Source organism: Melanaphis sacchari, unplaced genomic scaffold, assembly GCF_002803265.2.
Source record: "Melanaphis sacchari strain LSU unplaced genomic scaffold, SCAv2.0 Contig77_pilon_pilon, whole genome shotgun sequence".
In the NCBI taxonomy this organism is placed as follows: Eukaryota; Metazoa; Arthropoda; class Insecta; order Hemiptera; family Aphididae; genus Melanaphis; species Melanaphis sacchari.
The window spans coordinates 417511-440163 of NW_020271547.1; the positions used below are offsets into that span (position 1 = coordinate 417511).

At 24.2% G+C, this 22653-nt stretch overlaps 1 protein-coding gene across 1 annotated transcript in view; it reads left to right on the forward strand.

Annotated features, from left to right (window-relative positions):
* The first annotated feature begins 1179 nt into the window (after window positions 1-1179).
* Window positions 1180-22653, forward strand: part of LOC112601371 (glycine receptor subunit alpha-2-like) — a 161843-nt gene continuing 140369 nt past the window's right edge. Inside the window, exon 1 of the mRNA XM_025348969.1 lies at window positions 1180-1255. Within this exon, the coding sequence (XP_025204754.1) occupies window positions 1180-1255 (76 nt within the window). The remainder of the gene's footprint in view (window positions 1256-22653) is intronic.

Genomic DNA, 22653 nt, shown 5'->3' on the forward strand with positions numbered 1-22653 from the left:
GATATTCTTGTGCATCCCTACACTGCTCCGCCGCATATAATACCACTACTACGTTCGGCCCGATACCGGTTCGTAGTTCAGTCTACGTGTGCGAAACGGTACCTTTCTTTTGTGAAACAGACAATAGTATTTATTAATATTCAGACTGTAAGATATCATACCATCTAATTAAAACCAAAATTTATCATTTTGAGGAGATTTTGTAGTATACCGAACAAAATATTATTGAAAAAAAAAAGACATAATGATTTGAAGTAATAGTTGTTGGCCGTCCATTTTCATCCTTAGAAATACATACGAATAATATCATCAAGTGAAATTGAATATTGTACATCTTTACAACTGTGTGTTACTCGACCACTGTGTAAAAATCTCTGATGAAATGAGTGAAGATTTTTTTGACCAATGATGACAATTTTTCTTATTTGCAAAATCATTAAGATGGAAATGTTCTTCTTCAGATATTCGAATATTTTCGTATAAAGTTTTCGTTCTCATCCATCTGGGTTATCATTTCTCGACAAAAAGTTGTACAGCTATATAGATCTGCAAGTTTTAATTCTTAAACTATCTGCACCTTAATGCGTAAAAGCTTATATTGCTGTGCAAAATCCATTGTAGGCTTCTAAAATTTAATGATAATGCATATTTTCATGCAGAATATCTTGTACTGTTTATCAAAACGACTCTAATAGCAGCAACGTTTTCAAGTGTACGAATGATTTTTTTCGTACAGACTTATTTTTAATCAAAGTTGGTCATCCATATTTTAATAGCCCTAGTTGATGATACCGAATCATGGCGTTTAAGGTTAAAATGAAGACCAGAATAATGCTGTGCGGTCACATAAATGACATTATTTTTGTAAAAAGATTTTATTGCATAAGTACGTTTTTCACTACTCTATTGTTCCATATTTAGTAAACGGCTGATTATATTTGTTGTAATTTAGTAGGTAAGAATATTTGTCACAATTACTGCTAGGAAAATCTATTTTTAAAATTGGTTGTTTCAATGTCTCACCCGTAATTAACGGCCATTATATTATACAATGTATAATATACATACAATTTTATCGAAATAAATATAAATTTTAAGTTATAGACCACGAACTCATTTTGTAAATACTGATGATTTTATGGATCGTTGTTTTGTGCTGTTTACAGGCACAGTGCAAAAATGAATCATCTTCAGATACTAGATAGTCTGCTGAAGAAAAACTATGACAGACGAGCAACGCCGACAAACCACCTGAGTGAGTACACGTGCATGCGCCATAGATCGTAGTTATAAAATTATGCCATAATCAATACTAGGTTTATATACCCCTGGTATGTTTTTTATTTAAGCATCGTTTTAAAAATGTGGCTTGTAAACTCCTCAAATCACCTCATATTAATACGAGGGATCTATTTATTAATTTTGAATCGTAACTAGTTTTTCATAAAATCAATTTTATTTTTTGTTGTAAATCAAAATGTAATTACTGTGTAAACTTAAAATGTTTACTAAATATTCATGAAATACCAATTTATTTAAATAAGCATTTAATAGAAATGAAATAATTGATGGTAAAAATATTTAGGCCCTTTTAGTGTTAGTTATAGATATTATAAATACTTTCTATAGTTTTTCAATTTATGTAGAATATTATTTTTGTTTTTTGGATGAAAAGTTTACAATTTTAATAATAAATAAAGTTCATCATGAGTTATTAATAGGCTCACAAAATAATATTAAAATAAAACATAATAAACTTAATAATAAATAATTTTAAATACTTCCTAATTATCAATCAGAATCATATTTTGTATGCAGTGATTTATATATTGACTTAAATTTAACACATCTATCACAATAACCTATTTAATTACGAGGTATACTAACTCCTATACTGTACAGTAAAAAAGTGGTTATTACCTACTTTTTTACTTTGCATATTTATTTTGTATTGTTGAAAGTGGTTGCTTACACTACATACCGCAACATAGCTCCCATCATGCTTCTAACTATTAAAAAACAACATTTAAAAAAAACTTTGAATTTATTTAATAATAAGATTAACAAAAATGATTTGGTTTTTATAAAATGATACTTAATTAAATATGTTTTTAAGATATATTTAAAAACATATTTTTGTTTTTAATTACTTAATAATATACTGATATTTATTATACATTAATTTTTATTGAAAATTCATCCAATTTTTACAAAATTAAAAGTAAATTTTGTTTTTTCATATCATTTATAATTTTTAATCATAACTAATATTTTCTTAGTGCACTATTATTGTTAACATACAATTATATAATATTATACCCACACGTTATATTAAATGGCATCAGGCAATAGACATCTTTTCAAACAAAACTCAAAACTATATATACAGATTAAAGTGCTTAAACCTTTACTCTAAAAAAATCAAGAAATTTTCAAGCTGGTATGTACCAAACAGTTACTAAAAATTTACCGAAAAAAACCAACATTTATAAAATATATACTTAACTGTTGAAACTTTTATTTTGTATTTTTATATTAAATTTGTTCTTATAATACATTTTTCTTTCTTTGTAAAATTATATTGCTCTGTTTATATATTATGTCACCCGATCATTAAATATAACATTTAATTATAATTTAAGTTACGTCTTTAATTATACTTGTATTTTATATTTTGCTATATACTCGTACTATTGTAAAAAGTCAAATTATGTTAATTATATTATTCAAATAAAAATTTAGAAATTGATATAATGATATATAATGGTATTATACTATTAGAAATTACTAAACAGAAGTAATACAAAATCATATAATTTATTTGAAATATAGAAATTTCAATTTTTAAATTATTTTTTTCTTAAATATTTTAAGAAATAATAATTAAACGTTAGATTACCTATGTGGAAAATATATACTATGATAATTAAAAATTTTGAATATACAAAATATAATTTTGAATAATTTAGATTTATAATATCCTTAATACAATTTTTATTATACTATAGGTATTATATTATTAATTAAGATAAAAAAAAAAAAAAGCGTATATGAAAGAATTAAATTTATCGAAGCCTAATAATGTCATATACTTATAGACGATATAGACAATCATAGACAATTATTTACAAAAATCAGACATCATACACGTACCAGTTAAAGCATCGAGTTTCTTAGTTTTTTTTTTTTTTTTTTTTTTTTTTATTTGAAGTTGGGCAATGATTATAATTACACGATGATGTGAATATGACTGCTTCAACAAATATTTAAAAAAAAATTATCAGACATTATGATCAACTACCACTATAGTTTCTGTAATATAATACGTACGGTTTCAGTCCTGTTCCTGAATTCTGATCATATTGTTATTGGTATACTGTTTCGTCAATGGCTGTGATATGTTGTTATTACGAGTTCTCTGTACTATTCGTACAGCATATGAATAATATGATACTTCTACCTTGTTGTAATAGTCAAAGTTTTGAGAGCGCGTGTAAAATGAAATTATAATATAAACACGCGACAAGCGAGCCAATTTATTTAAATAATAAATAGTATACAGAGTGTATATTGCAAATTCAAGTGTTATATTATAGTGTAAAACCATCTGATCATTCTGTACTTACATGTATACAATTATATATTATATGTCATACAAAGTATATAAGTAGATATTTTCTTGATTTCAAATGAGTATGTTTAGTTAATAATATTTAAATATAATTATTCGTTTCGCATTCATTTGTAACCAAATAATACAGACCACCATAATTTTCGCTATCCAAACGCTATCACAATACACACGTACACTTATATATAAATATATATAGTATTATAATTTATAATATAACTTAACTTGTGACATTACGCTATACGACAGGGAAATCGTATTCCATATTAAATTTAGCAGAATAATTTACAAACATACACGTCTCACGTTACGTACAACATTATATAATTTTACATACTAATCAAAATATCAAACTACCTGTACAATGTATAGTATAATTTTCTATCACTAAAATATCGACTTATACATTTTTAATTTCATAATTTGAAGTAAAACACATTTAGCTAAATATTTTATTCAAGCCCAAATATGTTCAAGGAAATTATTAGTCATGACCACTTAAATAAATTCCTTTGTAATCCGTAGGTACGCATTTAGGGGGTATATATTATTAATTGTTATGCATAGATTTAACAAATATCCTCTTACAAAACTTTTACTTATATGCTTGTACATCATATTATATTATAAACATACCTATACAGCGAATTACTACTCCTCAACTAGTATTATTCATTTCAGATAACAAAAACATTTTTTTAAATATTTATTTTACATAATTTTAAGTCATTACAATATACTATTCTTGGAAAAAAGTTGTATTTTTAAAAATAATTTAAGGTTTTTACACTTTTAAATTAAAATATACATTTATAATTTCATATTCTAAAGTAGATTATTATCTGAAAAACAAGGATCTATAAAAATCAAATTTCAGTCAAGTAGTTTATTGTTAAATGAACATTATTAGAGTATCGAATCAATATTTTACCAGAGTACCATTCCATTATGCTCATCTAAACTTTAAATACTTATAAATCTCATTCATAAACTACTTATTCAAAATTTAATTTTTATATTTTGAATAATATATTCTGCTGTACAATATTGAATTAAAAATGCATGTTGTAATTAAAAAAAGTAATAAAATAAAAAATGATAATGATAATATTGTTTTTTAATGATTTAAAATTATAAAAAAAATAATATTCTTAGTAACGTTAATAGTTTTTGAAATAATAAATGCCTTACGTTAAATGCATCACTTGGTATAATATACCTCATTATTTAATTTTATATACATATATTTTTGTAACAAATAGGTACATTCTACATACACACTATCAATTTAAATATATTTAAGTAAAGTAAGTATAAGTAATATTAAACATATGCGTACCGCGGCTGTTATTTTTAACACTTGTTCGATAAAAATACGTTTATTTTTCGTTATACTTCTTCTTCTTTTTCTGCGAGCAGGACACACACACACACACACACAATATATTATATTTATATATACCTATCAACCTCGGGTACTTAGTATATTTTTTTTCATGTCATCCGACATTGTAGTGCACAATTTATGTTACAAGCGCGAGTTTCTACAGAGTCTTATCGCAACCCCGGTTAACCGCTACTACCACGTATTATATACGTATGTATATTACATACTAGAGCTGTGCCAATCGTTAACATCGCTAATGGAGTCAACTCCCACTTGCCATTGCACCCGTTTCTCTGAACACTTGTTTTTCAGGGCACAGTGAGTTAGTTTTTATATTTTTATACATAATAAAATATCGAAGATTTCTTTTGAATTATGTATCGAACAACTTCCGTCTTATTAAATACTCACTATGAAATTAAGCATTATAAATACTCTCAAATATATGACTACTTAACATTTGCATATCATTATGTATGCGCCAGTGATGTTTAATCGATAGAGGTTTTGATTTATTTATAGAGATAAATTTAAAATATAAAATCAAAAAGCATTAAACACAAAATTATTTGGCAATATTTTATTTGAAACAATTTGTTTGTTGGAGCATAAGCGAAAGTAGTAATAAAATAACGAAATAATTTACTATGTGTAAATGTGTATATATATATATATATGTGTGTGTGTAAATAGCTACAATAATATAGACAACGATACATGCTCAAATTGCACTAAATATTTTCAAAAAATAAAGCACACAAAATAATTAATTAATTGTTATTAAAATAAATAAATAAACCATCTGATGAATTGTATCTTTTCCTGTTATCAATCGTGTATATTCACTGAAAAACTGTATTATGCCCATCTGCGTATAAGCTAATATATTATAGCAACTACAACGTTTTTAGTGCGTTTTATGTTAAAAAAATTCTATAAATTCTATAATGGTATATCTGTTATATAAAATTGTTGATAAATTTAATGAGCATAACGTTTTAATTGATGACAATTTTATAACACTTTTAATAGAGTAGTTGATATGTGTACTTTTATGCACCAGTTCCCAAGTGGGCAGAGTGAGCAAACATTATTTCTCCGTTAATTCTTAAGTAAATATATGATAAATTGTATCGTTGTTGATTCAAGAACTATTAGATTTACAATTTATAGTTTAAGTATAGTGATTAATAGAGCTAGGATTTTGTTGACTTTTGTATTTTTTTTCTTTAAATGATATACAGTTCTAATCAAAAATCAAATGTTTTTCGTTATATAACAATTTAGAATGTGTAATTTGTAATTTTTATTTTGCATTTTTAAAAATATTACATTAATTTTGTGTATTAAAACCCGTTTTTGTTTATTTTAAGCTTTTTTAAAATATTTTTTGTATTTGCTTCTTAATTATAAAAATTAAATACTTATTATTTATAATTTATTTATTATTTAATTGACATAATTTTGAATAGTATAGTATCTAATACAGTATAACAGAAATTACACATCAAATTACAATTGATAATAGACGTCAAAGAATTAACAATAATTATAAGTAAAAAAAATTAATTAATATAAATTAAGACCTGATCTAATGATAGTAGTAGTATTTAAAATGATATAAAAATTCTAAAAGAAGCTTAGGTGCTCATTTTCCAAATGCATAATATAATGATTATTGTAGTTTCTACCATAATTATTGGTGTGAAATGGAATGACAAAAGCAAAATTGTATCTAGTGGAGTGAGAAGAAATTTTGAAATTTATTCAGAAAAGGAGAAAGAGACAATCACTCTTCCGTTAACTAACTTATGCAAGAACATAGAGTTGGCTTCAACTCTTCTATTTGATTTAAATGAGAGGAATCAGCAACTGTAAAGGAATCACAGAGAATAGAAATACTCCAAAAGATATCAGACGAAAGAACACAGTATAGCTTAAAGACAACTTGAGCTTGAAGTCTTTTGACATCAATGTAACAAAACCTAACGTTTTAAATGCTTTACAGCAAGTAGACTTGAAATAGGAATGGAATTCAAGAACAAGTTTAAAAATATCTAAGTCTTTTTAATTGGTACTCACTATAATACTTGAATCATCAACAAAGTACATATAATTAATAGTCGTTCTACTCCAAGTAAAATTCATGGAATAGAATTTTTTACATTGAAGTTTAACCTCATAGTGTTAAAAAAAATTAAAAATCAGCAGCTGATAGGTGGGTGGATAAACTAAAAAAAAACATAATACAAGGATGAAAAATATAAGGGTTATATAAATTTAATAGTTATATTAAATATATTAAAATTAAATTTATATTATATAAAAAAATATATTCTTTTGAAATAATAAGTGTTAATTATTAAATTTTAAACTACTGATATAATCATGACTATTTAGTTGTATCATTATTATTATGTTTCAGAATCCAGTATGGTAAGTATTCTTGGTACGCATTATATGCGTTGTATATGTATCTATGAACACTATGAGACAATGAGACACTTTAAACTTTTATTATCGTCCATTATAATAAATGTTATTCTACAACGTAGTTAAGTCGAATTTATATAGAAACTCATCAAATTATTGAAGCATTTTTTGGAAATAGTGTTACGAGTTATTATAAATAATAATAAAAAAAAAATTACTTTGAGATAATATACGTATATAACAATTTAGCTGTGATGACGGAAATTGGAATTGAAACTATTCAATTTTTAATTATAATTTATAAGATATAGTTAGGCATGTTTTCTACTTAAACGCATTTTACGGACACTTAATCGAGTAAATAACTTGACGTTGTAAATCCGCCGATGAAAACTATAATAGCTTTTTTCACTTAAGTTAACAACCAAACCTTCAATAAATATTACTGGAAATTTAATGGAATTGATTCGAAACGCAAAGATTTGTATAGATATATTATATAAAGTAAAAGCGGTTATATTTTGTATATAAACCTTAACAGTTTATTGTTAAAAACATTTTTGATGACATTAATTCACTAACAATGATTTCAAACAACTTTATATCATATTATATACACTAACTACATAATAATTTTCGTTTGTTGCAACATCACTTTAACACAATGTACTAACGAGTTTTTACATAAAATCTGCGAATAATTTGGATAAAATTTCTAGCGAATTAACTCTAATGAATTAATTTCAATTTTTAAACTTTATAACTTTGTACGACGAACGCAGCAAGTTTAATGTTCGTGAAAAGACAACAGCAAAATATTTCGGTCACTTGATCTATTTTTCGGTTTTAACCGAGTGTATTTATAAAACATGATTTATACCCGATTATTTTAATTAAAACAAAAAAAAAACTTTTGAAAAAATTAAACTTTAAAATTTTAAACGAAATTTATTAATAATAACCCAGTATAATAATATCGATATGATATAAACATTAATTATATTTATAATATCAATATACATAATGATTTACTTAATAAAATACACTAAAGATGTTTCATAATTTTTAAAAATCTACTTTTTATAACTCAACTATATCAATATTAAAAGATATATTCACGTTTATTTTGATTAAAAGTAATTTTTAACTTACCTAAATTAAAAAAAAAAATTGTTGTGGTTTTCTTATTTTCTTAAACGATTATCAGAAATGGCTAATTTGTTATAATATCTAATTTATAGACAAAAATTAAACAGTTGAGTTATTCATTTTTTGAGAACAATAACTAAAGGTAATCTTGTAAAATTGGCCATTCCAAAAATATTAAAGATATTTTCTTCTTTACTTAAACCCTTGGGAAATGTTTATTACTATACTGAATTGACAGTTTTATCTTGTATATTATAAGATAATAATCTTACATAAATAAAAAATACAAGGTTTGTGTTTAAACAGTTTAAAATAAACAATATAATCTGTCTCAATAAATTATATCTCAATAAAACTCTAGTGGTATAGCAAAGAAACCACTTATTATACTTATTAAAATGCTAATATAGAGTACATAAACGTGAACTTGAATATTATGAATTGTGTGATCAATTATGCGGTATGTATCTGTATTGTTTTATTTTTTTTTAATTTATTTTTCAACTATATTGTAACATTCTAACCTAAAAATGGCTATGCCCTTAAATATAGAAAATAGACGTAAGTAAAATCCACTGTAAAAATTATAAAATTTGAGTAAAAAAATATTCGATGATAGAACTTAGGTAATTATTGAAGTTTGTGTGTCCAAATAAAATCACTGAATATATACAGATTATTTCAGGAATTAAGAAGGAACTTAATTATAAAAAAATATTTTCGATGGCAGTGCCAAAGAATATGAAGTGAGACTAGATAAGCAGCCTAAAAACAATATATGTAACACATTTTAAAGAGATTGAAAAGTTAAGAAAACGATTATATCAAAAAGTAAAAGTCTTGAAGGTTTTGAAAACTACCAAATTATATTTTTACATGAGATAAAAGAATTAAACAAAATCATTGTAAATTTATATATTATAATATTAACAACAATACAATTATAATCATGTCAAAACCAATTAAATTAAATTAATATCAACATTTAAAATGTAGCTTCTATTATTGTACCACAAAAAAAAAAAAAAAAAAAAAATGTTTAGTTTACTCTACTATTTTAAAAATAATATGTTTAAATAAATTTGTCATAAATATAATTATATTATGTCTGATTAATCCATTATTATGTTATTCTACTACAGTTAATTGTACGTTATAATATTTTAAACAATTAAAACAGTTTACTCTAATTACTATGATAATACACAATATAAAAGTTTATCTTAGTACTTATGAAAAATTATTTATTCAAACTATACGATTTCATATTGAAATTATTACTATTTAATATAGAAAGTGGTGTTACTGGTAAATCTAGTTTGTAGTCTTAAAAATATATTTACCCATTTTAAGCTATATTGATGTCTATATTTGTAGACAAATAGTTTTCAAATTATTTTGAAGTTGCATCCATTTTTAGTACCAACCTACTCAATAACAAGTTTGTATTGATAAACTTGAAGCTTTTAATATTTTAAAAGCGAGCACATGGATTTATTTTTAAATTTTATGAAGATTTAATATTATTAAATTTTCAACGTATAAATTTAAATAAAATAATAATTTGTAAATTAATACGCACTTTTTTATTTATGTATTATTTAATTTGTGTACGGTAATTACATTACATGTACTTAATTAAAAATTTATTGTATATTTTAATAAAATTATCTAAATTTTTCTAATTAAAAAAAAATAAACACTTTATTATATAGTTGTTATAAGTGATTAGTTTCTAGATTGAAATATTTTTATATCCTATTAAATATTTTACGGAACTCTACATATTGTAGTGCATTATGATTTGTTTTGCAAGCAAACGATCGATCACTCAATTGTTTATAACTCAAATTCATAAGCATTATTTTATTAATCTAAAATAATAAAGATAAAAAAGGTAGAGCTACGCTGCTATGACCATAAATTAAAGTAATAGTAATATAATTTAAATAAAATGGAGAAATCACCATTTTTTCTGAATCTTATAATATTAGTACGTTTTGGAACGTTTATGTCAACTTAACTGTAGTGTGATCATAGAACTACAAGTTTAAAAAATGTTCAATGAAAAAACAAAAAACATTTTGTGGTTGATAATTTTAAATGTTATTTTCAAAAGTTAATGAAAGGTGGGCTTGTTGTAAAAAATCGTATAAGACTTACATAAAATTAATCAGTGAACATAAATTTATACTACGCGAGATAAATCATTATCACAATAAGGATGACAAACAAAAATTAAATAGACAACAAGTATGTATTAAGCTATAGATGATCCTTTTGAAAAATCAAGTAAAATACTATATCGTGAGCTATTAAAAGATATATCAGTATCATGGACGACAAACGACAGGACACGAGTTTAAAAAATATGTAATTACGCCCGATCAAGCATTTATCCCACAATTTCAGACACTCAAGTATATTATTATATTTTATACACACAAAGATTTTTTTAAATGTAATGTTTTCAATAGAAATAATTACAACCTAGTGTATTACTAGTGATAAAATAATTTACTTAACCTCAAAACAATAAAATAAAAACATAACATTGGTGATGTATGTTGATACACTGTTTTCACTCAAAATAGTTCTTGTATAAGTACAAAGATATAATAATTCAAATTTAACACAAACATAGCAACCCACTCAACACCTATCTATCGTACAGCAGCGTGGGTACCAACTTACCTATCATTTTTTACCTTGCAATTATTATTAAATTATTAAGTTCGAAATATCTGTAATATTATTAGCTATTTACCTCAGCTGTTAAAGCCTGTAAATGCATAATAATAAGAAAAAAAATAATAAATATTTTTAATTTTAATAAATAATTTTTAGAACCAACATAATGTGTACACTATTTTTGTCACTCGAAATTTAAAAAATCCTGTGACCTGCGTTATCATGTATTTTATGTATAATATATAGTCATATGTATCTTTATATTATGTCACGACTCACGTGTAACACGCGAACATCTATATATATATATCACAATTATAGTTAAACATGTTCGACATGACAAATTATTGGTTCACACAATATCTGTAGTTAAATATTATATATAGTGGTTTATCATGATTTCAGTTGTCTGTATTGAATTTACACAGGAAATGGTAATGCACTATAATTATATGAACCAAAATTAAAAATCGGCCACTTTCTCACAAAATATATTATATTGTTTTATAATATTTATTTATATCATTAAATAATGAAATGGACGAACTTTTCTTTTTTTATATATATTATGTGTTATAAAAAATATTAAGAGAACACATGAAATAATAAAAGAATGCAAAACTGTTAAGTAATTATATTTTTTTGTAGAGCTTCCTTTACCTAATCTAAAAAATTCTACTGATTGTATGATAGCTGCACAGTTAAAGCTTAATATTCCATCGAAGTATGAAAAATTACGTTAGCAAATATTAATGACGACAAAATTATATTATCTCAATAAATTACCTAATAAATTTCGCGTATGAAAAATGTTCTAGCATATTTTCTATTACATCATATTTATTTATATAATACTCTTAGTATTTAATCAAGCAATCAATATTAACCCAGTCTGTACAGTGATAAAATATATTATAATTATAAAATCTGTCCTAGAAAGAAAATGCCTGGTCTTGTTGTGACGACGATTCAGAACAATAAAGATTTTTCATTCATTTTTATTAAAGGTTGTCTTACCGCTTACAAATTATTATGTCTATTTAATGCGGAGACACGCTTTTATTACATCAACCAAAATCTGTGTCTTCTAGGTAAACGCGCACACAAATCTTAAATGTTAGTTTTTTTAAATAAAAAAAGGGTTTGAACATTAAAATATTACGTATTTAAATATGTCAGTTAACTTCAGTCTTGGAAAATAAATATAAATAGACTTGTGATTTATTTTTGTTCATACTATACGTATATACTTAAATTAACTACGAGAAAAAAATATAATATAAATGTATACTCGAGTTAAGTAAGTTATTTAAATTAATTTATCTTCAGTTCCAATTAAATTAATAATCTTAAAAAAATATCACAAAATAACTTTTGTAGACATTAACATAATTAAAATTAAAATATACCAAAGTTCAGATGATGGTACATAAATATTATATGTATAAGCCTGATCGATACAATATTATAATAATTATTACGAATTCAAACAAGTGATTTATTAAAATTTGTTTCAACGACACAATTATTACGATTATTGAAAAATTAGTATGTGAAAGGAATAGGTAGGTACTATATTATGTTTTTATACTATAGCCCAAGAGGCTATAATATATTGGACCATTTATCACGTCTTTTGTATTAAATTTTAATTGTTAGATAAAATTTGCTTATTGTACACATAGTATAGATTGTAAATAAATTATTTTAAATGAAAAAAAAGAAAGATAAATTTATCTAATCTGAATAAATATAAGACGAATATCGCAGTACACCGAGGACGTCGCTTTTCGATTTGCACAATGTATGTGTGGTTTTCCCGAGTGAAAAAAAACCTACCCATGAATATTTCTGAATAAATCACTCCAATTGTGATTTTGTATATAGTTATCCAAATTATACGGTTAAACTATTGCCATTGGTTTTAGATTTAATAATAATAATTCACCTCTATACTTTTGCGCCGACTTGTTATCCATATAATAATGGTAATAATAATAATAATCGGTGCTATGTAACAAATATCACATCAAAGCTTTTTTCGGAGTTTCCTTCGAGTATTCGCGTATAAAGTGATAAAACGCTTATTACTATTAAACAAGTCGTCGAGGTTAGTTTTCGCTAATTAGTTAATTAGTATTGCACCATCGCACACTTTAATGAATGTTTGAACTTTGATCTACATCGCTGAGCATATCTTTGATATTTCACTTGACTGTTTTAGGCATTCACGTCTTTTAGAATATTATAATAGAAAAGGTCGTTACATGTTATATCGTGGACTACATTTTATATTAATTTATCTTACGAGAATATAGTGATGAACACTGAACATTTTTTATGTTGAATATTATCTCCGGGAAACCGTTATAGATATAAATTTTGAATCATTTGAATTATTTAGTACAATTAATTATGTATACGTAATTTTCTAGTTTTTAGTATATATCTCTAAATTCAAAAAGTTACCATTAATGTACTTTTTTTTTATAAAATACTTTCTTGTATGTTATTATTATTTTTATATAATATGATGTATACACTTATAATTTTGATATAACTATGACTTTTATTTAAAACTTTCCAATATTTTATTAACTTTATTATATTTACTAGTCTGTGTTTTTAAAATGTTTTTTTAAAGTTAATTTTAAAATGTCATTATTCAAGAAAAACTTTTGTCTCAAAACTTTTCAAAGATATTTAATGTGATGATCGTGGTTTAAAAGTTATCTTATGCTATACAAACGTTTGTTAAACATATATAATATGTATTTATTATTCTATTGTAATTTTATTTTTTAAGTGAAATAACGCTTTATTGTACAATATTATAAGCTTTACTTTTTATTACATTTTTCTGGAATTATTTAAAATAAATTCAAAAATAAAAAATTTTAAAAAGTGTTTTCTTTTAAAATAATTTAAAAAAAGTTAGGGAAATTAAAACTGCTCTATTGTAAATTAGGTGTCAAATAGGTCATTGTAATGAATGAGTTAAATTTAAATTCAATGATAGTTGTATCAAAAACGGTTCAGAGAGGATATAGTCTGTTAGCCTATATTACTAAGAATATTTTATGAAGGTTTTTTTATATAGCTATTGAAGTCATTTATTTTACTTTTAGTATTACGGTAAATTGATTTAATTTTTGCTGTAAACATTGCATTTATTAAATTATTAAATTAATTTAAAAATTCTATTGCGTATGTTAATATATTTTATAATCTGCAAAAAAAAAAAAACTATATGTAGGAGATGATAATATAAACACTTGAAGAAAATGTCAACAATCTATAGTTCTTTGTTTTTGAGTTACAGATTTTTTTTGATTTTTTTTTTTAATTATTAAATTATAGCAACAAAAATAATAACAATCCGTTCCTTTATATATTGACCATCGACCTTCCTAGTTATATCATTAAAAAGTATTTAATAGGTTAAAAGTTATTCGAATAAACAAAAATAACAGTATTACACACACGAACACACACGCACACACACACACACATATATATATATATATATACATAGGAACGACAGTAAATAACAATATGAAAAATGGTCTTGATTAAACCGTATATTATAACATATAGCATGTATATAATACATGTGCCATACAATAGCAATGAACTAAAAAGTCATAAAGTACATTAAATATTAGTAAACAAAAAACACGAAATATGCTTGCGCTCGGACTTTTGTCAATAATTTAATCAAGACGTTTTCAAACTGACTGTAAGTAAAATATTTATATGATATTTTTTTTTCGTTTAGTAAAATCTACATGCTTATCTAGGTATATATTATATAACATGATGCACTATATTATACCCAATGAATTCACTATGCATTTATATATACATTGCTTATACACACATATATATAATTATATGCACTTGTTTAGTGCATACAAATAAATATATTTAACATCATTTCGCATATTATACGTACGTTTTTGTAAATTTACTCAAAAATATTTTCAAAGACAAATTTAATCATTTTAAGTATAGAAATACACTGAAACGTGAACATAACTTTGTCGGATTATTTACAGTAATATACAACCCTGTGCACGCAACAGTGGACTGCTGGATGTACGAAAGACATCGGGCATAAATAATGACGATGAACGTAAAAAATAATTTAATAATAATAAAGCGTTTGGGTAAAAATAGTGAACGGGCAACAAAGAAACGATTGACGTAAAAAAAGTTTTGATTTTTTTTTTTTTTTTTTTTATCACACTCATGACGTGTTTTAATACAAACACAGGTTTAAAATTATTTAAAATTTTATTTTTTCCTCCTTGCGTCCAGTTTTTTTTTATAATGTATCGTTTAAACTTAACCCAGATGTAACTTATTTATTTATTTATTTATTTAAAAAAAAAAAAAACATTTAAAGAACACCATCACTTTTTACGTTAGCGCTGCTGGCAATGGGGTTATTAGATATGACTCAAAATGGTCCCCGGAGTGTTTCCTTTGAAATATGCGCGGAATGTACTTTTTTAATAGCCAAGATCCGGTTAATGTATATTATACACTGTCTGTGTCGTCATACTAAAAATATTTAAACCTAATGTAAAACAAACAAATGAATAGACCTTTTATGCATACAAGCATATACATCGGGCAATCGCGTTTAATTTTAAACCACGAAATCAATGACTCAAAATACGACATAAACTGCTCACAATGCAATAACAAAAAAATAATGACTGACAATTTTATTGTATCGTTGTATAAAAAAAATAAAAAACAATAAAATTGTGCGATTGTATTTCGTATTGTATAATGAAATATATTATACGTGGTTCAACATCGATAAATTTACCAACGCAGATGATTAATCGTAATCGTTGGTAAAATTAATGATTGGAAATTGGAATGATTTTTTACAATAAGCTTTTTGCATCATTTATTAGCTAAATGTCATTTCGATTTTGTTAAAACCATATGTAACAAATCCACCAAATAAAATATATTACGAGTATCGTTGTCGATAATGAATAATCGACAATTAATCATACATATGCCTGATCAGGATAATTTAATTGTAAATTCTTAAAAGGAGACTGTTCGAAAATGTTTATAAAGTTATCAAACAATACATTCGATTAGTACTGGATTGCATAAACAAAATAATAAATTTAATGATTTACTAAAATATAATGAATCAATCACGGGTCACTAAGTTATTTTTAAAGGACCATTAAATTATTAACTCACTACTGATTCGTTAAATGTTTATACAATCCAGAATAGGTATACTACGATAGGCCAGAGAAAATTCCAAGCTTTAAAACAATAAACCAATGTTAGTAGTATTAACAGTTCACACATTTTTCAATAAAATTATTATATGGACATTCAATAAATAAATACGCATTTTTCATACATTTTGAACTTAATAGTATAATAAAAATACATATAACACTAATAAATATCGAATTTAACAGAATAGAACGAAAAACACCGTAAAAAAATCCGTTAGGAAATTTTAGAAATACATAGATAACAATGTTGGTTCCTTAATGGTCTAATGTTTACTACAGAGTTTTTGCAGTTATTCGATTATAATATTAGGTTTATACAAGTTTGTATTTAGTATGTAGTATTTGTATGCTATATCGCAGGATACTAATCAAACATATGAAACACTAACAGTTGGAGACTGTAACAAGACAGAAACTAACTGGTTATCGAGCTTGGAACCTTGTGTTAGTAACCAGAATCTAAAATAAAATATGTTTTCAAATGTTTAAAAAAAAATTAAACCTAATTTTTAAAATTTAATTTTTTTTTTTAGTTTTTTCTTTTATAACATTTTATTTTTAACTAAATTTATCAAAGCATAACACTATATGTTATACGTATTTTCAACATTATTAATGTTTAATTTTTGTTATTTATTAAATAATTAATATTTAATTTTTATGTTTCAAAAAGCATTTTGTTTATAGATGAAATACAAATCATATTATTTTAAGCAATACTGTAAAAACCATTAAAATGTATAGTATGGTATATTTTTTGAAAAATTAAAATATAAAGTAAACACTTCTATAATTGATAATTCGATAATAAATTAAGTTAATAGTTCTATACACTAACTGGGTAATACTAAATGCCATCCAAAAATATTCAAAATAAAATAATAAGCACAATGTTTGAAATAGCTAACAATTAAAATATCGTTTAAGAAAATATAAAATATAAGTCTTAACCTAAATCATAACATACTCGTAAAATTGTAACATATTTTCATATTTTTAATATTTAAAATTTAAACCAAAACCACAATTAATTTGTTTTTGAAAAATTGCAATAAAATTGAAACCGATAAAAACACAAGTTACAGTATTAACTATTATACGAAATAATATTGTGTTTGTAGGTACTTTATATAATATATGCAGACAGGTTGGAAATTCTAGATCTACTTGTAAACTATTTCATAGGCAAAAGATTAACTCATACCCACTCCTAAAGTTTAAGCATAAAATATATTGGACGATTAATTACGTTTACTCTTTGTCCCACTTTCAAATCAAAACTTTCTATACATGTATCTCGCTACAATAAAAACCATTATATAAAAATTATGGATATTGCATCACACAATAGCCGGATATATTATATAGGCAGTGTGTACAAATTCAGGTTCATGCCAAACCATCTTATATTGTACAGTGACGGTAATTTCCAATCCATTTATCTCTGTCACTAACCTGCCTCTTGGCTGATATGTTCATGCAATACGTATTTTGAATAATTCACAACCAAAAATAGAAAACATTCTAATCAATCGACAAGCAAACATGCACTACTATTCCACGTACACTACATCGTTATGCGTGAACCATATCATCAAATGTATCAAATTAGTTAACCAAAATTTCACGTCCTTCGTTATTTTTAGCCCATTCTGGACAAAATAGTAAGTACCAAACTATTTTCTAAAATACAATAAAAATATCTACTTTACAAACACGTATTACGTATCTTGCCAACATATAAAACTATGTTTATGACGACATCGGGTAACTGCTATATCACATTTATTATATTTTTCAGTCACTAGAGAAGTTTTGAATACTCCTTATTTTAAAGCACAATATTGTATATTATAAAAATTCACTTATCGTGTTATTCTTTTTAATAGTATAATAGCAATTCAAAATTTTAATCGATTTTGACGAATTATATTTTATTACACGATTTTTATTTATTTAAGATTTCCACGTAATTTTTTATAAAATAGTTTTTTTTTTTTTAATTTATATTAACATGTTTTCAGTTTTTGAATATTAATAAAATTGATATTTTAAGATTGAAATACTCTTAGCTATATTGCCCCCGTTAATTTTTAACAGATAAAAAGAGAGGAATAAAATATCTATATCCAAAACGTTGTATGGGTTATTAAAGTAATGTAAACTTTCGTTCAAAACTTGAAGAAAAGTTTTCTTATAATCATTCTTTGAGCTTTTTTTTATTTTTAGGTTCAATTATTTAAAATAAAAAAACAATTTCAACGATTGTAATAATCGTGTATACATTTTTTCTTCTTTACTTTTGTATAAAGTTTTTATAACATATGCATATTTGTAATCTCCAATTTATTATTATTGATTTTACATTTATTTTTTCATACCTACAAATAATATACGTAATAAGCTTATTATATTTATGCAAATACTGCGATGATATAAAAACAAAAATGTTTAATATATATAAATGTATTATATAACTAAACGTTAATACCATAACGTTCACAAATGCCAGTTTAAAAATGATATTAAAGTGAGCTCTTAGTAGTTGCATTCAATATACACGGATGCATGGTTTTATTGCCGAAAAATGCGTCGTTTTCCAAAAATTTTATACTCGACCATATACTATGGTGTATTATAGAGGATAATGTTATATTAAGCATGTTTACATACTTTTGCATTATCTTTAAATTCTAATTTTTAGAAATTTTAAGTATACGTATATTGGGATTATGGGTATTTATAATATTATAGTTATCAATATTAAATTCGTTAAAATCTTATAATTTATAAAAAAAAAAATGATAATATTTATTTATTTATAAGGCAACATTTGCCAATTATTATAAAAATTATTAGACTAAATATTATACATATTCTGTATTAACAGAAAAATACTAGTGTCTTTAATATATGCAGCTTATTAATGACATTATGATTTAAAAACATGATACGCCTCATAATAATGTAACTATTGCCGTTTATCGACATCGTACATTACTCCTTAGGTAGAGCTAATATTCTGAGTGTGCGGAATGGCGAGCGGGACCTACTGCTGACTTAAGGTTTTCCAACACGCACTGTAGTATATAATCATGACCGATGTGTGCTTGTCGAGAGGATGCGACACGAATAGAAATACAACAGTGGAGAAGACTCCACGACGATCCGTGTGGCTATTAGTGAACATCCACACTCACGGCACGTCGACACACCATACCCAAATCGATAACCCTTATATTCTTTATACATTAGCTATTATATATTATCTGTTTCGTATCAATATACGATATATCTATATTCTGATATTATGTACTTTACTTAAATAAGATAACCCTAATCTTTAGTGTTAATATTACACACCCAGGTCGTGTCCTCGAGACCTCTTCATAGTTGTGGCTCGTGGGGTACATTGTAGGTAGGGCACAAATATTTCCCTCATTTTTCACCATCACAATTTTGAACACACCACTAATAATGACTCTAAATAGTAAAAAAAAAGTTTAAATTGCTTAATAAAATAAACAGCGAACAGAAAATGAACAAAAAATGATAGATTATTATCATATGTTATTAAAATATAAAGACTATGCCACGGAAGACGATCGATAATAGCAATACGAAAACGATAAGACCGAAAAAATGTTGTAAATCGTAATAAAAACAAAATCCAGGCACAATCTAATTGTGCTCGACGACGCTATATTAATTCTTGTCGAAAAGTGGAAGAAATCTAGTAACGTTAATCAGGCTATCGGGACATAGCGAATATTTTGTGCCCGTTGCACAATGCTCGTAAAATATTGTATGTACGTATTGTACGCCCGTATTTAATAACATTTTTTTTTCGATAATATTTTTTAATAATATAACAATTATATAATAACGGAAGAAACACTACCTACTCAATTTTAAGTGTTTTAAAAATGTTTCTTCTTTCTTTCAATTTTGAAGTTGAGGCACGTACCCTTGTTCCCCGTAGCACGAGCCGCTACTGCCTCTTAAAAATAAACATAACTTTGTCATAAGAAGTACGTTAAACGGTAGCAACTAGTGAAGAGAAGAGAAGACGTTATTACAGTATGAAATAAAAAGTATTTGAAAATATGATTTTAAAGTATATTTAAAAACTTCAAAAATTGGGAATTGAATAAATGCATAATATGGGTAAGCATGTTTGGTAAATCACCCAATACATAGTTTTTTGAGTTACGACAGAATAAAAGTTAAAACCAAACGGTATTGTATATAAATGACGCAAATCAACTGCAGTTTTCCGATTCATTTCATAAATTGACTTAGTTTAGATACGAAAAATGTGTGAAATACCAAATAGAGCATTAACCGTAAATGAAATCGAGTGTTGAGAATAAGGATTATGCAGAAAAAATAAATAGAAACTTTATTATAATTATTTAAATATTTAAATAAATAGATAAATAGATTCAGACCAGAAAGCAATCATATTATATTATTTTTACTTTTTTAATGTAATTAATTATTTTCCTTGTGTTTTTTTTTATATTTTATTATGATGATGATTTAAATTTTGTTCACGTTTGTATGGGAACTTGAATTTACTTTTAGAATTAAAAGTCGTATTATGCTTAAAATAACATCACGGAATTAGATCGGGTGTATAGAATTTTTAATGAAATTTTTATTTTATTTGTTTGATAAAATAACGAATACCTAGACATGATAAGATAACAAATTATTTTTACTCTTTAAATAATATATTAGGTATTCATAATAGATATACTTCATTAATAGCAAAGTTATTATTTGACATATCTGACTATTTGGTAAAGATAAACGCATTTTTATTAGTTATTAATTATACATATATATATGTATAATTATTATTTTTTTCTTTTGTTCATGATACAGCATCAACTACTTACCAAGATTATTAGCTTACAAATGTTGTGCTTAGTTATAGTGTACCTACAAGTTTTATTTTTAATTATTAATATTATTATCGGATAACAGTAATACAATAAAATATAATGAATAGATACAATGAAATGACTAATATATAATAAACAATAAATTATTTATCTGGTAACATTAGATTTGTTTTAAAGCTGTATCACAGTAATAATTTATAATTTTACTAGTTTTATTTCTAGAATCTTAATATTATATTGAATCAATCAATTAATAAATATTATTATTACAATCTTTATAATATATTACAAGTACATATTATGGCTATAAAATATTTACTAATTTACACGTTAATTGTTACCTACTTTTCTTTTTAAATTGTAAATGTATAAATATATGGTATAATACTATGTATATTATTCAGTATATATTACTATATAATATAACTATAATATTATATAGTATTATATATATTATTATATTCAATTTGTATAAAAATGTATATGTGAATAAAATGTATTAGATTAATTACTTTAAAATAGGTTTATAATATTATATTATTTTAACAGCTACATATTATATTATGACGTAAAATGTATACAGAAAGATACGATATCGATTTTTACGTAACTATATCAGTTAATAAATAATTATAAAATAAATGAGATCATTTATTAAATAGATTTAAAAATCATTCTCATAGCAATAACCATAGCGATGGCATTGAGGTATCATACTAATAGGATCGTAAAATCAACAATATTGTACTTGAGATGTGCTTTTAAAACAATTTTACGGGATTATAAAATATTGTTTATATCCTTAAATATATATCATAGTGAAAATATAAATATACACATAATAATATGTATATAATATATATTATGTCTACAAGAAGGTCTAGTTATAAAATATACATACAGGGTAATCCATTTAATATAACACACTTATTATTAAAAAAAATGGTAATGTTTTGAAAAAATTTATTTCACATAATTTTAAGTCGTTACAAGATAACATTTTTGGAAATAAATTGTATTTTTACAATTTTTTATCGTTAAATTTTTTTTAGATTTTTACTTTTTTGAATAACAAAATACATTTTAAAAGTAAAATATCATTTGGAGTATTTTGATCACAAATTTCATACTAATAGTTTATTAATTAAGTTTCTATTTAAATTATAGACT